Source organism: Carlito syrichta, unplaced genomic scaffold (assembly GCF_000164805.1).
Source record: "Carlito syrichta isolate Samal-C Ts95f unplaced genomic scaffold, Tarsius_syrichta-2.0.1 Scaffold316209, whole genome shotgun sequence".
Taxonomy (NCBI): Eukaryota; Metazoa; Chordata; class Mammalia; order Primates; family Tarsiidae; genus Carlito; species Carlito syrichta.
The window spans coordinates 89584-103929 of record NW_007260305.1 but is presented as its reverse complement, the minus strand read 5'-3'; the positions used below and the strand labels follow the sequence as shown (position 1 = coordinate 103929).

Below are 14346 nucleotides of genomic sequence, written 5' to 3'. Positions count from 1 at the left end.
CCCCTCTCCGGCTGCCTGTTTCCGACCCCAGCGGGAAGCCGGGGAGGTGCACGAGGCGGGTCGGCCCTCCCGCCGGCCGCTCGCGGGGTGCCCGCGTTTGTCCGCACGCAGCCCGGACGTTTTCTGGAGTGATAGCCGGTGGCACCTTCGCGACTCCTCCCCAACCTTGCTCCAGAAGCGGCCTTCACCTTCCTAGTCACCCCAATACGCCTGACTGCCGGGCATCCTAGGGGTGTAGGCTTGAAAGAATCCCTGCCCCCGAACTCCGCCACAAAACGGTTGAACCAATAAACAGATACAGTCAACTCAGGGGATACAAGGTCGACATACAAAAGTCAGAAGCCCACTAACAACAAACGATCCGAAAAAGAAATCAAGAAAACAATTCAATTTACAACAGCTACCCCCCCCCCCAAAAAAAAGAATACTTGGGAAGTAATTAAGCCAAGGAGTGAAAAATCTGTAGGTGAAAATGATAAGACATGGATGAAAGGAATTGAAGAAGTCACAGATAAATGGAAATGTATTTCATGCTCACGGATTGGAAAAATTAATATTGTTAAAATGTCCATATTACACAACGTGACCTATATATTCAATGCAGTCCCTAGAAGTAGACCATTTGCAGCATCACCTCCCCCCATTCCAGGAGGACTTCCCAGGGCAAGAGGCTGTGAGATGTATTTGCTTAAATGCTGGTAATGGAGGGATTGTGTATAGAGAAAAGTGAACAGGAAATCAGAGCATTTGACACCCTAGACAGCACAGCAAGACCTTGTCTCTACAAAACAGAAAAATTAGCTGGGCATGGTGGCATGTGCCTGCAGTCCCAGCTACTCAGGAGGCTGAGGTGTAAGGATCTCCTGAGCCCAGGAGGTTGAGGCTGCAGTGAGCTGTGATCATGACATTGCACTCCAGCCTGGCCGACAGAGTGAGACTCCGGCTCCAAACACAACAACAACACCCTTAGCTGGGCGCAGCGGCTCACATCTGTAATCCCAGCACTTTGGGAGGCGGAAACAAGAGGATGGCCTGAGCTCAGGGGTTCAAGACCAGCCTGAGCAACTGGTGGGACCCCGTCTCTACAATAAATTTAAAAAAATCAGCCGGGCGTGGTAGCACATGCCTGTGGTTCCAGCTACTTGGAAGGCTGAGGCAGAAGAATCGCCTGAGCCCAGTAGGTTGAGGCTGCGGTGGCGGTGAGTGTGCCACTGCACTCCAACCTGGGCTACACAGTGAGACTCCGATTCAAATCCCCCCCCAAAACAAAAAGAAAAACAATAACACCCAGAGCATTTGGGATCAGAGTTAGCTTCTTCACGGCTGTGCATCCCCTTTGGCTAAGGCCTCTTCTTTACTGTTTCAGTTTCACTGTATGTAAACTCACCAAATCTTTGAGCTAGACATTTCTGAATTTCATCGCAAAGCTATCTTTCTCTGAGTTCAAGCACTATGGGGCAGAATATGCCTTTGGGGGTCGGATGGGTTTTGTACATATAAAATAATGCATTAACTTAAGTCATCCCGACACTTCCTGGCTTGCGATCACTCTTATACACAGTATAAGGTGTCGCCAGGCTGGGATTGATTGAGCCTTTGGAATTCAAGCCAGGACCTCAGGTAGGCTGAGATGCTTCCTTAATCTCCAGATGCCCCAGAAGTCTCCGCTCTTCGACAGTCCTTCCTTGACACGCAGACTCCTTTTCCACCCCCGGCTCCTGCTTCCCACAGCAACCCCACGGAATGTGCCCGTGGTTTCGTCTCAGCCTTTATCGGTCCTCAAAGGGGCGCCCGAGTAAGGCGGGACAGGGAGCCAGACAGGACTTGGAAGACCGCTCGGCTCCAAGAAGTGGTGCAAGCGCGCACCCTGGTGGAAAACGGCGGAACGACGGCCGCCCAGGTTCGGCTCCGCCTCCCGGGCCAAAGGCCTTCCAGGTCACCTGGGAGTCTTCGCCCAATGGGACGAACCCGACCTGAAGCGGAGGAGGTGGCACTCGGGACCTAGCTGGGGGTCTTGGAAGCAGAGAGGGTGGGGGCATACAGTATTGGGGATCCCAGAAGGGGTGGATGGAAGAGGGGCGGGCGTGTGGGCATGCGTAGGACCCTGGGCCTCTTGGAGAGGGTGGGGTAGCGAGAACACGGTCCTAGGACTGTCCCTCCGGAGCCTGCAGGGTCTGCGCCCGCCTGCTGACCTCAAGCCTGGAGTTTGGGGAGAGAGTGGGTGTCTCCGATTGTGCCCAGCGTGCCTCGAGTGTTCGAGCCGGGCATCCTGGGGCCAGCACCAGTGACCCGTGCATGCCTGTTCGCACGTGTTGGAGAAGGGGCTCCCCAGGGCTGGGCCGTGGCCAGGATTATGGAGAGGTGGCATGGGAGGGACACACCCATCCCCATCTCTCCCCAGATGGCATCGTGGAGTCCTGACACCCCGTGCTCCTGCGACTGCTTTGTCTCTGTGCCCCCGGCCTCGGCCATCCCAGCCGTGATCTTTGCCAAGAACTCGGACCGACCCCGGGACGAGGTGCAGGAGGTGGTGTTTGTACCAGCGGCCACGCACACCCCTGGGAGCCGGCTCCAGGTGGGTTAGGCCTTATGGGGTGCTGGGAGGTGTGGCACATGGAGGCTTTCTCTAAGACCCCTGCTCCCCACACCTGGGAAGCTGCCAGAGGTGGTAGAAAGAGCTCTCAGGTTTATCAACCTGGACCTTGGGCCTTTTTAATATTTTTTTTCTGAGTTGGAGTCTCACTCAGTCACCCAGGCTGGAGTGCAGTGGCACACTCATGGCCATTGCAGCCTCAGATTGCTGGGCTCAGGCAATCCTTCCGTCTCAGCCTTCCAAGTAGCTGGGACCACGGACTTGTGCCACCATGTCCAGCTGAGTTTTGGATTTATTGTAAAGACAAGGTCTCACCGTGTTGCTCAGGCTGGTTTCAAACCACTGAGCTCAGACAATCCTCTCACCTCTGCCTCCCAAAGTGCTGAGATTACAGGTGTGAGCCACCGCACCCAGCTTTAGCCTTTTTTCCCTTTGAGACAAAGTCTCTGCTCTCTTACCCAGGCTGGTATGCAGTGGCATGATCATACCTCACTGCAACCTCCAACTCCTGGACTCAGACGATCCTCCTGCCTCAGCCTCCCAAAGTGCTAAGATTTACAGGCTTAAGCCACTGCACTGGGCAGAGCCTAGTATTTAGCCTCTGTCGGCCTCAGTCCCCTCATCTATAAAATGAGAATAAGACTCTCCTCAAAGAAATGTGGTGTAAGGTGATTGGCAAAGTGCCAGCACGTGTTGGGTGTCTGCCCCCCCTTTCTGAGTGGACTTTTCCTTCCTCCTCCCTCACCTCCAGTGCACCTACATTGAGGTGGAACAAGTGTCGCAGACGCACGCTGTGATTCTGAGCCGCCCTTCTTGGCTGTGGGGGGCTGAGATGGGCGCCAACGAGCATGGTGTCTGCATTGGCAACGAGGCTGTGTGGACCAAGGAGCCAGTTGGGGAGGGGGAAGCCCTGCTGGGCATGGACCTACTCAGGTGTGGACCCTGCCCTTCCCCCCTCCCGTCACACTGGACATCAGGAGGGTGGTTGAATTTTGACCTGGGTCCATCCTCCCCCCCAACCTGGCTCAAGGGGTCTCTCTCTCTCTCTGCTGACCTCGCCCTCCCTGCCCTCACCAAAGGAGGCTGCCCTACCTTTCCCCAACTCTGCAGCCTGACAGGGAGCCTTCAAATGGGGTCACCTTTGGGCCTCTCCTGGCCCAGAAATAGCGGCTTACTTTTTTTTTTCATGATGTAAAAATGTTTTTCTTTTCTTTTTTTTTGAGTTGGAGCCTCACTCTGTCACCCAGGCTGGAGTGCAGTGACACGCTCATGGTTACCGCAGCCTTGACCCGCTGGGCTCAGGTGATCCTTCCGCCTCAGCCTTCCAAGTAGCTAGAACTACAGGCACGTGCCACCATGCCGGGCTTATTTTTTTGATTTATTGTAGAGACAAGGTCTCGCCAAGTTGCTCAGGCTGGTCTTGAACGCCTGAGCTCAGGCAGTCCTCTCGCCTCGGCCTCCCCAAGTGCTAGGATTATAGGTGTGAGTCACTGCACCCGGCCTTATAAAATATTTTTCAGTTGAAATCTCACATGGAGTCCCAATTTGTAGAACCATTAGTGGATCAGCTCCAGCTGCAGGGATGCTAGGGCTCAGGGTACTTGTCTCTCGGAAACGATGTTTCAGGTTTTTCACAGAAGACTCAGAACCAGCTCAAAAGCCACCGGCATCCTTGTATTCAATACCATCAATGCCAGCGGATTTGCTGTGTGGCTTGGGCCTGTCACCAAGCCTCTCTGGGCCTCTTCTGCTACCAGCCACTGATACCTCACTGTCCCTCTGTCCCCTGGCCCCCTCTCTTGCCAGGCTGGCCTTAGAACGGAGCAGCTCCGCCCTGGAGGCCTTACATGTGATCACTGGCTTGCTAGAGCGTTATGGACAGGGGGGCAACTGCCGGGAGGATCCCGAGCCCTTCTGCTACAACAACACCTTCCTGCTGGCTGACTGCACTGAGGCGTGGGTGCTGGAGACGGCCGGGAGGCTGTGGGCTGCACAGAGGATCCAGGGTGAGGGGTCCCAGGGAGGGGACCTGCCTCCCAGAGATATGGGGGCAGGGAGGGGCCCCATCCAGGTGCAAACCTCTTGGCCATTCAGGGAGGTGGACATGAGCCTGCCTAGGAGCTCTCCTCTCCTGTCTTGCATAAGTCCTCAGTCTGCTGTTCCTCCGGGAAGCCTTCCTGACGTTCCTGGTGGCTAACTGTCCCCCTTATTCGCAAGCAGGTGCCTCTTCATCATAGTCACTGCAGCTTAAAGCTTAGTTTGTCTCTGTGACTATTTTGCCCATCTCACCGCCTCCATGTTCTCGGTGCCTCTCCTGGGGTCTGACACAGAGACGGTGCTCAGTGGTAAATGAATGACTCCCCGTCTCCTTCACAGAGGGGTTCCGCAACATCTCCAACCAGCTGAGCATTGGCACAGACATCTCTGCCGAACACTCGGAGCTTCGTGCCCAGGCCCAGGCCCGGGGCTGGTGGGGTGGGCAGGGCACCTTTGACTTTGCCCGGGTCTTTTCCCTGACACAGCAGCCTGTGCGCATGGAGGCTGCCAAGGCCCGCTTCCGGGCTGGCTGGGAGCTGCTGCGTCAACAGCAAGGTCAGTGAGCAGTGGAGGGGGGTCTGGGAGGGCCACACGCGCTCGCCGCTGTCCCGCCCGCTCTTCCCTTCTGCCCTGGCCTCACACTCTTCTCCTTGGCAGGGGCCATCACCGCGGAGGTGATGATGGGCGTCCTCAGGGACAAGGAGAGTGGCATCTGCATGGACTCGGGAGGCTTCCGCACCACAGCCAGCATGGTGTCTGTGCTGCCCAGGGACCCCACACGGCCCTGCGTGCACTTCCTTACGGCCACACCAGACCCGTCCAGGTGAGAATGCAGGTGGGGAAGGGTGGGCCGGTGGGGAGATGAGAGGATGTGACACACCTCAGTCCTTCCGTCCGTGTCCCATAGGTCAGTGTTCAAACCTTTCGTCTTTGGGGCAGGGGTGGCCCAGGCCCCCCAGGTGCTGTCCCCTATTTTTGGAGCCCAGGACCCTGTTCGGACCCTGCCACGATTCCAGGCTAGGGTAGACCGTCGGCACAGCCTCTACCGTGGGCACCAGGTGGCCCTGGAGCTGATGGAGAGTGACCAGGTAACACACAGGGGACAGGGGCTGCCCTGGGGGGACAACCCCCCTAACTCCCAATGGGACTCTGGAAATAGAGAACTTGGGAGCAAAGGAGACCCCAGAGCTTGGGAGAGGGGTCCCCCTTCAACATGAGCTGCTCAGGAGCGTGCTGGGTGCGAGGCAGCAGACAGACTCATCTAGGCTTTCCCCCCTCCACAGGATTGGGGGCAGCAGTTTCGACAGAAGCAGCGGGACCTGGAGCAGGAGGGCCTGGAGGCCGCGCGGGGGCTGCTGGCCGGAGAGTGGGTCCCAACCCCCCAGGAGCTGGGTGGCCTCTTCCAGGCCTTTGTGGAGAGGGAGAGCCAGGTGTATGCCTGAGCACCGCAGCTCCTCCTGCCTGGGGTGGGTGCAGGGTCTGGGGGGAACTGGAGGGTGGGGTCAGAGCAAGCCCTTCACACCCTCATCTGTGTCTGAGGGGCCAGCTCCGACTTTACCCCTAATAAATGTCTTATTTTCTGGTCCGTGAACTTGATATTAGGTCCAGTGGAGGTGGGAGAGAACATGAGGCGCAGGGGCCTATGGTTGACCTGCTGGCAGCAAGTCCTTTGACTTGGGTGATGGGGACCAGACAGGAGGACACGCACTCCCCAACGGCTGTGCGTGAATGGGGTGTGCGTGCATGGAGGCAGCGCTGTGCAGGAGCAGAGCTGGCCTCTGGGGAGAATCTGGGCCAGTCTTTGCTCGCACCCAGGAAGGGCACTTCCTCGGGATGGCAGTGCAATGTGCTCACTGTGAGATGGCATCCTCTGTGCGGCGGTGCCCACTTCCTGCTCTCTCGGGAGCAGGAAGCCCGCAGGTGCTGAGGTGCGCCCGCCCTCTGGGTAGCTCCCAAAAGCTCAGAAGCTTGTCCCTTAGAATTGGGCTGCTCGCTCAGGCGCTGTATTGCTTCCTGGTGCCTTTGCGGTTGTCTCCCCGAGATGCCCAAGTGACACAAAAGGCATATTCAGGGCCCAGAGACATTTTATTGGGAATGGGCTCTTGCCACGGGCCAGGGGTCTGAGAAGGGGGCTGGTCCCTTTCTGCCTGTTTAGATGGGCCGAGAGATAATCATTTCTTGATTCTCTTGGTGGTGGTCTTGGTTGTGCTGAGGGCCCCGATCGCAGAGGCTGTGGGGGCCACAACTGCTCGGGCCCCCTCTGTGGCCTGGACAGAACTTTGCTGACCCCTGGGAACCAGAGGGCACGGTTTCGTGGTGGGAGAGGAGGCCCAGAGTGAGGAGGTGGCCTCAGAGGGTATCTCCTTCCCTTGTCCGGGAGTGACAGAAGGGCTGCTGTCACCAGCCATGGGCGCCCCAGGCAGCAGGGACAGGTCGGTGAGGGTGGGCCACATCTCCATCCGCAGCAGATGCTCTGCCAGGGCCACCTGCTGCCTGTGCTCCTTGTGCCTTCCCATCTCCTGGTCCAGCTCCCGGAGGAAGCCTGTGTGGGCCAGGGTGGTGGAGGGGAGGAGGCTGAGGTGGCGCCCAGGGCCGACACCTGCCCTGGCCACATCATCCCCTATCTCTGGCCTGGGAGCTGCTTGGCCCTTGGGGTCCCCTCCCCAGACATCACTGCCATCATAGCTTCCCCAGGCCCCACAGGGCAGGAGAGGGCTCTGGCCAGCCTTAGGAAGCAGGTCACCTCGCTCTGAACAGAACGGGCCACTCAGTTCTGGGAACTCCTCGTCCTCATTGCCCGAGGCTCCGTCCTCCTCGTCCGAGGCCCAGCGCTCCAACACGGGCTGCCCATCCAGGTCTAGCAGCAGTGGCAGGGCTTCTGTTACCTGCCTCCTGCAGGGCAGAGCAGAGGCTACCTGGGAGGCCACCCTGTGGTGGAACCCGGGAGGCTGCCTGGAGGGTGGCAGTCCGTGAGCTAGGGGGTGGGGCCAAGTCAGCCCCAAAAGCTCAGGGCTGGCTGCTATGGGGTGATGAGACTGTAAGGGGAAAGGGGCAGCTGGAGCTATTGGGTCTTGGGGTGAGAAGGTGCCATGAGCAGGGACTCCAGGCGAGGGCTGGCAAAGAGCCTGTGTGGGGTTAGCAAGTGGGACTCAGCACCAGCTGTTCTCCCGTGCTGCAGTCCCCTCACCGGTAGCCGTCCTGCTTGGTGCAGCTGTTTCCAGTCAGGCTGAGGATGAGGAGGCTCTGGGGGAACTCATCTGCACACAGCAAGGACAGGCAGAGTGAGGTTCTCGGACTGCCTTCTGGCCCAAAGCCACAACCTCTCTGCACAGCCCCTGGACCCCCGAGGATGAAGTGTGTGCATGCGGGGGTGGGGGAGAGGGGTGCAGGGAGGGTGGGGCACGTTCCAAGGGTCAAAGCAAGGGTGCTCCTACCCAGCTTCAGGGTTTCTATCAGGTTCTCAGAAAGGTCCAGAAACTGGAGGTACGGGAGGTCGTGGAGGTTTTCCACCTGCCTGATTTGGTTTCCTGCCAGAGACAGAAAGCTGCAGGGAAGGAGGGATGCAGAGGGGGAGCTGAACCACAGACTGCTGGAGGGGCAGACCTGAACTGGCTCTTTGGGGTGGTGCTGGGGCTCCTTCCCCCCACCCCCTCTCCCTGCCTGAGCCCTGGTACCACGTACCGCAAGGAGGGGACACAAGTCAGGTTCTCAATTCGCTGGATCTTATTCTGCAGGAAGAAGCCAAGTGGGGAACCAAGCTGAGGTCAGCTGGGCAGGGGGCCCTTTTGTGGGACAAAGCCCCAAGCCCATGTCTGCTCTTGGGGCTGGAAGTCTGGAACCTTGGCAATGACCACCCCACTCATACAGCAGTTCATTACTGCCTTTGGAAAGATGATTTGCCTTCTCCAGGTGGATGGCTAAGGGCATAAACTTGGGATGGCTAAGCTTGATTAAAAGATACTCTTCTGGATGGCATGGTGGCTCATGCCTGTAATCCCAGCACTTTGGGAGGCGGAGGCGAGAGGATTGCCTGAGCCCAGGTGTTCAAGACCAACCAGAGCAACCTGGTGAGACTTCATCTCTACAATAGAAAGTAAAAATTAAAAAACTTAGCCGGGCATGGTGGCATGTGTCTGTAGTTCCAGCTACTTGGGAGGCTGAGGCAGAAGGATCGCCTGAGCCCAGCAGGTCGATGCTGTGGTGGCTGTGAGCATGCCACTGCACTCTAGCCTGGGCGACAGAGTGAGACTTCAACGCAAAAAATTAAAATAAAAGAATCTGAAGAGTGTAGAGGAATCTTCATAGTTTCTTCTTCAAGAAAGGAAATGGGCTGGAGCTATATAACATGAAAAATTTAGAGCGGATGCCAAGAAGAGCTTCCAGACCAAGAGAAGTACCTAAAGAACAGTACCTCAACAGCGTGTTCAGGATCAGTTTTGGAGGAATCCGCAGTCTTTTTTTTGTTTTTTGTTTTGAGTTCGAATTTCACTGTGTCGCTTAGGCTGGAGCGCAATGGCACGCTCATGGCCACTGCAGCCTCGACCTGCTGAGTTCAGGTGATCCTTCCTCCCAGCCTTCCAAGTAGATGGAACTACAGGCACCAGCCAGCACACCTGGCTAATTTATCTTAATTTATTGTAGAGACGAGGCCTTGCCAAGTTGCCCAGGCTGGTCTCGAACCCCTGGGCTCAGGCAATCCTCTCGCCTCCACCTCCCAAAGTGCTGGGATTACAGACATGAGCCACTGTGTCTGGCTGGAATCTGGCTTTCAGTGCAGGAGAATTCTGGATCTGGAAATGGTTTAAATGAAGGCCTACCTGCCCAAACGCCAGGAAATGGGCAAGGTGACCTGGGGGCTCCTTTCAGACTAGACAGGCTAGGTACACAGGGGCAGGGGGAGAGGAAGGACGGGGGTGAGAGGTTACCATTTGCAGGTAGAGGCTGTGAAGGTTCTGGAGGCCCTCCAAGTTCCTGATGGTGGTAATCCCCTCTCGGTCCAGGCGAACAGTCTGCAGGTCAGCAAGAGTATGAAACCTGGGAGAAGAGTCAGCAGGGGTGTGATAGAGCACCTTTTCTGTGGACTCTCTGCAGGGAAGACGGGCCAGAGGGAGAGGGAGGCATCCCAAGGAGGGGAGAATGGCTGAGTAATTTTGATCAGATGTCAGGAGCGGCTCCTTGACATCTTGAGGTGGCATCTGGATCATGAAGCTGGCTTGATTTGGAGACCTGGATCTCTGCCAGAAGAATCTAGTGAGAGAGGAGTGGTGGAAACTGGGGGATGCATCTTACGTTTCCTGGAGAGATTCGGGCATCAGAGGCGGCTTCCTCTGGCCAGACTGGGTGTGGAGGCAGGGATGAGGACAGAGATGGGGCAATCTCTACAGAAGACCCTTTGCCTCCCTTTTGGGTGGCCCATGGAGGGAAAATCACTTTCATCCACCCATTAATTCCACACACACACACAATTTTTTTGAGGTGGAGTCTCACTCTGTCGTCCAGGCTGGAGTGCAGTGGCATGCTCACAGCCATCGCAGCCTCCACCTGCTGGGCTCAGGTGATCTTTCCACCTCAGTCTTCCAAGTAGCTGGAAGACTGTATGGGCACGCGCCACCACACCAGGATAATTTTTTGATTTATGGTAGAGATAAATAAACTTGTCAAGTTGCCCAGGCTGGTCTTGAACCTGTGGGCTCAGGCAATCCTCTCACCTCGGCCTCCCAAAGTGCTGGAATTACCCATCACTATTAAAGAAGCAGGCCAGGCTGTGGCAGCTCAAGCCTATAATCCAAGCATTTTGGGAGGCTCAGGTGGGAGGAATGCTTGAGCCCAGAAATTCAAGAACCCGCCTGGGCAACATAGTGAGACCTAATCTCTACAAAATAAAAATTAGCCAGGTGAGGTGGTACACATTTGTAGTCACAGCTATTTGGGAGGCTGAGGCAGAAGGACCACTTGAACCCAGGAGATCAAGGCTGTGGTGAGCTGTGATCCTGCCACCACACTCCAGCCTGGGTATCAGAGGGTGAGACACTGACTCAAAAAAAAAAAAAGAAAAAGAAAAAGAAATACCTTTTTCCTACCCTGCCCATCTTCATGACTAACTCTTATTCACCTGTTGCCTCCTCCGGGAAGCATTCCCTGATTCCCCCTACTCTGGACTTGGTGTACAGCCCATGTACTTTCTTTTTCCTTTGTCCTTGCCTCTGCCACCCACTGGTCTCGAAATCCTGGGCTCAAGCAATCCTTCTGCCTTGGCCTCCTAGAGTGCTGGGATTACAGGTGTGAGCCACCACGCCTGGCCAGGGGAGAAGGCATTTCAAACAGAACAATTTTAACCCAGCCCTTCTCAAACTTTAATGTGCCCATGAATCCTTTGGAGGTCTTTAGAGTATAGATTCTGTATTAGTAGATCTGTGATAGCCTGAGATTTTTTTTTTTTTGTCAGTCTCAATCTGTCGCCTAGGCTGGAGTGGTGGCACACTCTCCGCCTCCACAGCCTCCACCTGCTGGGCTCAGGCAATCCTTCCACCTCAGCCTTCCAAGTAGCTGGAACTGCAGGCACCACGCCTGGCTAATTTTTTGATTTATTGTAGAGACGAGGTCTTGCCAAGTTGCCCAGGCTGTTCTCAAACCCCTGGACTCAGGCAATCTTCTTGTCTCCACCTTTCAAAGTGCTGGGATTACAGGTATGCGCCAACGCACTCAGCTGTCTGAGATTATTTTTAACAAACGCCCCAAGCTTCCAGGTGGTGCCAATGCTTCCCACACCCTCCCCCCTGCCCCTGAGGTGCTAAGGTGTGAGAAAGTGCACATTTGGGAAGAGTGGTCAGAAATAAAGCTTAAAATCTAGCAGAGGTCAACTCATGCTCAAGCATTTGGATTTTATTCTGGAGGTAACAGGGCCTCAAGGAAGTTTCTATCAGGGAGTGCCTCATCAGATTTGTCATTTTAAAGGATCACTTTGGCAATAGTATGGAGAGGCCAGACTGTAGACAAGGAGACCAATTAGAAGTTTGTGGAGGGATGGCAACAGCTTTATCTAAGGCAGTTGAGTGAGGATGGTGAAAAAGAAATAGAATTATTTTTTTAAGGAGGGAAAATCAGTCGGATACTACCACCGATTGGATGTGTGGAATAAGGGGAGTGGGGGGAGAGGGAGGGAGGGAGAGAGGGAGGGAGAGATACAGCCCAGGAGATTGGTCATCCTGAGTGTTTCGGTCTTCCTGTACCCCATCCTCGTCTCCACTCACATCCTTTCTGACAGTTCCTCATCCTCAGGGAAGGTCAAGTTTCGCTTAATGATAAGGGCTTCAGTGATGCTGACGCCCCCTTCCTCGGGACTCTGGACGGATTTCGCTGTGAAAAGATGAGTTCAACTGTTACATTTCCTCACTATTCGAGGCCCGACCCCACTGTTTTCCAACGGTTCTACTCACCATCCCCCCTCCCTACTCACCTCCAGGCATGATCTGAAATTAAGGCTGCTGGTCCGGGGCGGGAGAGGAACGAGGAGGAGCCTAGCAACTTGGGCAGCCCCTAAGGATGGCGGGCCCAGGACGGCAGGAGAGAGAAGCTCAGAGACTAGGGAGACAAGAGAAAGGTGCTGATTCAGAGCAAATTATTGGGGTGGGGTCGAAGACAACAACACATTGCGGTGGAGGGTCTGAAGTCTGAGGGGTGTAGAAGAGCTTTGCGGGCGGCAAACGGGCGTTGTGGAAAGGAATGGTGGAAAACGAGAGGTTTGTAGGCGTCAAACGTCGTTGCTAGGAGACCGGACGCCTGGTGGAGTGGGCGGGGTAAAGGTGGGCTCTGGCCTCCGGGCTCAGCGCATGCGGAGTACTGCTCCAGCCGGCGCGTCAGCCAGTTGTTTCCGGCCCCGGGGCCTACTGCCCCACAATCCTCCGCTCTTTCCGTCTCCGCTCGGCTTCTTCCGGTGAAGATGGCTGCGGCCGTGGCGGGGATGCTGCGAGGAGGAGGTCTCCTGCCCCAGGCGGGTAAGGAGCGACCCAAGTCCTCACGGCACGTCCTGCCGAGGCTCTCTAGTCCTAGTCTACTCTCCTCTACCCCATTACCTCTGACCTCGAGAGCTCCTGATGACCCCTGACCCCAGCTAGATCGCTGGTCTCCTTACCCTACCAGTTTCTTGTAACTCCAGACTCTGGTCATCACGGCAACAAGGTCCAGCTGTTGCCTGCCTCTAGATTTCTTTTGCTTGGATCCCTCCCCTCCCCTCCATAAACTTTGGATTATGCCTCTGTCTTAAGGTTTCAGCTTAAATGTCACCTTCTCAGGCCTTCCTCTGCAAAGTGTCCACTTCCTCGACACCCTCTGCAAAGCGGTTTTCTTCAGTTAAATCTGTATCATGTACCCTGTTTATTGGCCCCTTAGCCCCATCACATTCTGTAATTTTGCAGTTGTTTGCTCTTGTTTCCGCTGTTGGACTGTTAACTCCATAAGGGCAGAGCCATGTTCATTCATCGTAACCAGCAGGTGGCACGATATCTGATGTTAGGAGAGGTGTAGTAGATACTTGTTTAATGAATGAATTTGAGCACTTAATATAGGTTCAATAAATGTTTTACACGCATATCTCATTAGTACCCAGTGAGAAAGGCATTATCAATCCCTCTTTACAGATGTAGGAACTGAAGTTCAGACCAGTCGAGTGACTGGTCAAGTCAGCTAGTAAGTGGCAGGAGAGATATCAAAATCCAGTTTCATCTGACTCCACAGCTTGTGCTCTTAACAGTTTTTGTGGCAGCTGGCAATAACACCTCTTATCCTATCAAATCTCCATGCTTTCTGACTTTTAGAGCCACTTTCTAACAGAGCCTTTTCCTGAGGTCCCATCCCAGCCTTGGGAATTGCTGAAAGTGGGACACTCTAGTATTGGCCCTTGTGTTGAGAATAAAGGGACCATTTTGGCTCAGGACTTTTGAGTGCCTCCCTTGTTTTCTGAGGGGTACTCTCTAGCATTGCCTGTAAACAGGAAGAGAGGAAGGAAGAAAGATTTGTTTGAGGCAACTGTGAGGGTGGTGTAACTTTTTCCCCTCTTGCATGAAGTCATAGATGTCTTCAGAGCAGTGTTTTTCTTTTTTTTTTTTTGAGTTGGAGTCTCACTCTGTCGCCCAGACTGGAGTGCAGTGGCCGCTCCCGGCCACCGCAGCCTCGACCTGCTGTGCTCCGGCGATCCTTCCGCCTCAGCCTTCCAAGTAGCCGGAATTACAGGCATGTGCTACCACACCCGGCTGATTTTTTGATTTATTGTAGAGATGAGGTCTCGCTGCCCAGGCGGGTCTCGAGCCCACGGGCTCAGGCAATCCACTCACCTCAGCCTCCCAAAGGCGCAGGATTACAGGCTGAGCCACCGAGCCCGGCTTCAGAGCAGTGTTTTTCAAAGTTTAGTATGCATCATCACCAGGAGGGCTTATTAAAAAAAAACACTTTGCTGGGCCCCACCCAGAGTTTCTGATTTAGTAGGTCTAGGCAGGGCCTGATAATTTGTATTTCTAACAAGTTTCCAGATCATGCTGTTATTGCTAGTTGGGTGGGGAAAGGGCATACTTCAAGAGCCACTGGCTTAGACTAAGGATTGGTGTATTATGGCAGGACTGGTTTCTGTTTTATAAATAAAGTTTTATTGGTATGTGACCTCACTGTTTTCTTTTTTTTTTGAGTTGGAGTCTCACTCTGTCGCCCAGACTGGAGTGCAGTGG

The 14346-nt window shown here is 54.9% G+C and overlaps 3 protein-coding genes across 10 annotated transcripts in view; 2 read left to right on the top strand and 1 right to left on the bottom strand.

Moving 5' to 3' along the window:
* Positions 1–1903: 1903 nt before the first annotated feature.
* Positions 1904–6221, top strand: SCRN2 (secernin 2). 3 transcript variants are annotated; one of them, XM_008073899.2, is made up of 8 exons: positions 1904–2029; positions 2402–2575; positions 3345–3526; positions 4400–4599; positions 4970–5185; positions 5288–5453; positions 5538–5718; positions 5914–6210. In XM_008073899.2, exons 2-8 carry the CDS (start codon positions 2402–2404, stop codon positions 6070–6072), a joined length of 1278 nt encoding a protein of 425 aa, XP_008072090.1. In that variant the 5' UTR covers positions 1904–2029; the 3' UTR covers positions 6073–6210. The 3 variants fall into 3 exon arrangements, with proteins under 3 accessions (XP_008072090.1, XP_021562593.1, XP_021562594.1); XM_021706918.1 differs by lacking the exon at positions 1904–2029 and having other exon boundaries at positions 2258–2575; positions 5914–6221; XM_021706919.1 differs by lacking the exon at positions 1904–2029 and having other exon boundaries at positions 2258–2575; positions 5926–6072.
* A 475-nt stretch (positions 6222–6696) lies between these two features.
* Positions 6697–12305, bottom strand: LRRC46 (leucine rich repeat containing 46). The gene is made up of 8 exons (XM_008073898.1): positions 12087–12305; positions 11881–11986; positions 9556–9664; positions 8312–8358; positions 8065–8174; positions 7818–7887; positions 7374–7522; positions 6697–7172 (listed from the first exon to the last, which is right to left on the bottom strand). Exons 1-8 carry the CDS (start codon positions 12094–12096, stop codon positions 6802–6804), a joined length of 972 nt encoding a protein of 323 aa, XP_008072089.1. The 5' UTR covers positions 12097–12305; the 3' UTR covers positions 6697–6801.
* Positions 12306–12548: 243 nt separating this feature from the next.
* The window catches only part of MRPL10 (mitochondrial ribosomal protein L10), an 8228-nt gene continuing 6430 nt past the window's right edge, over positions 12549–14346 (top strand). For 2 of the 6 annotated variants that reach the window (XM_021706921.1, XM_021706922.1), the window contains exons 1-2: positions 12561–12624; positions 13763–13858. In XM_021706921.1, the coding sequence (XP_021562596.1) occupies positions 12570–12624; positions 13763–13858 (151 nt within the window). In that variant the 5' untranslated portion in view covers positions 12561–12569. Of the gene's footprint in view, positions 12625–13762; positions 13859–13921; positions 13926–14346 lie in introns of all 6 variants that reach the window. The other 4 variants (XM_008073896.2, XM_021706923.1, XM_021706925.1 and 1 more) reach the window with 3 other exon arrangements.

Coding starts and splice junctions, on each gene's coding strand:
- LRRC46 (XM_008073898.1), bottom strand. Junction 8,359..9,555: donor ACAGCCTCTACCTGCAAATG/GTAACCTCTCAC, acceptor TTCTTCCTGCAG/AATAAGATCCAGCGAATTGA. Junction 7,173..7,373: donor CCCGTTCTGTTCAGAGCGAG/GTGACCTGCTTC, acceptor TGGCCCACACAG/GCTTCCTCCGGGAGCTGGAC.
- SCRN2 (XM_021706918.1), top strand. CDS start 2,354: ATGGAGAGGTGGCATGGGAGGGACACACCCATCCCCATCTCTCCCCAG. Junction 2,576..3,344: donor CCCCTGGGAGCCGGCTCCAG/GTGGGTTAGGCC, acceptor CCTCACCTCCAG/TGCACCTACATTGAGGTGGA. Junction 5,454..5,537: donor GCCACACCAGACCCGTCCAG/GTGAGAATGCAG, acceptor CGTGTCCCATAG/GTCAGTGTTCAAACCTTTCG.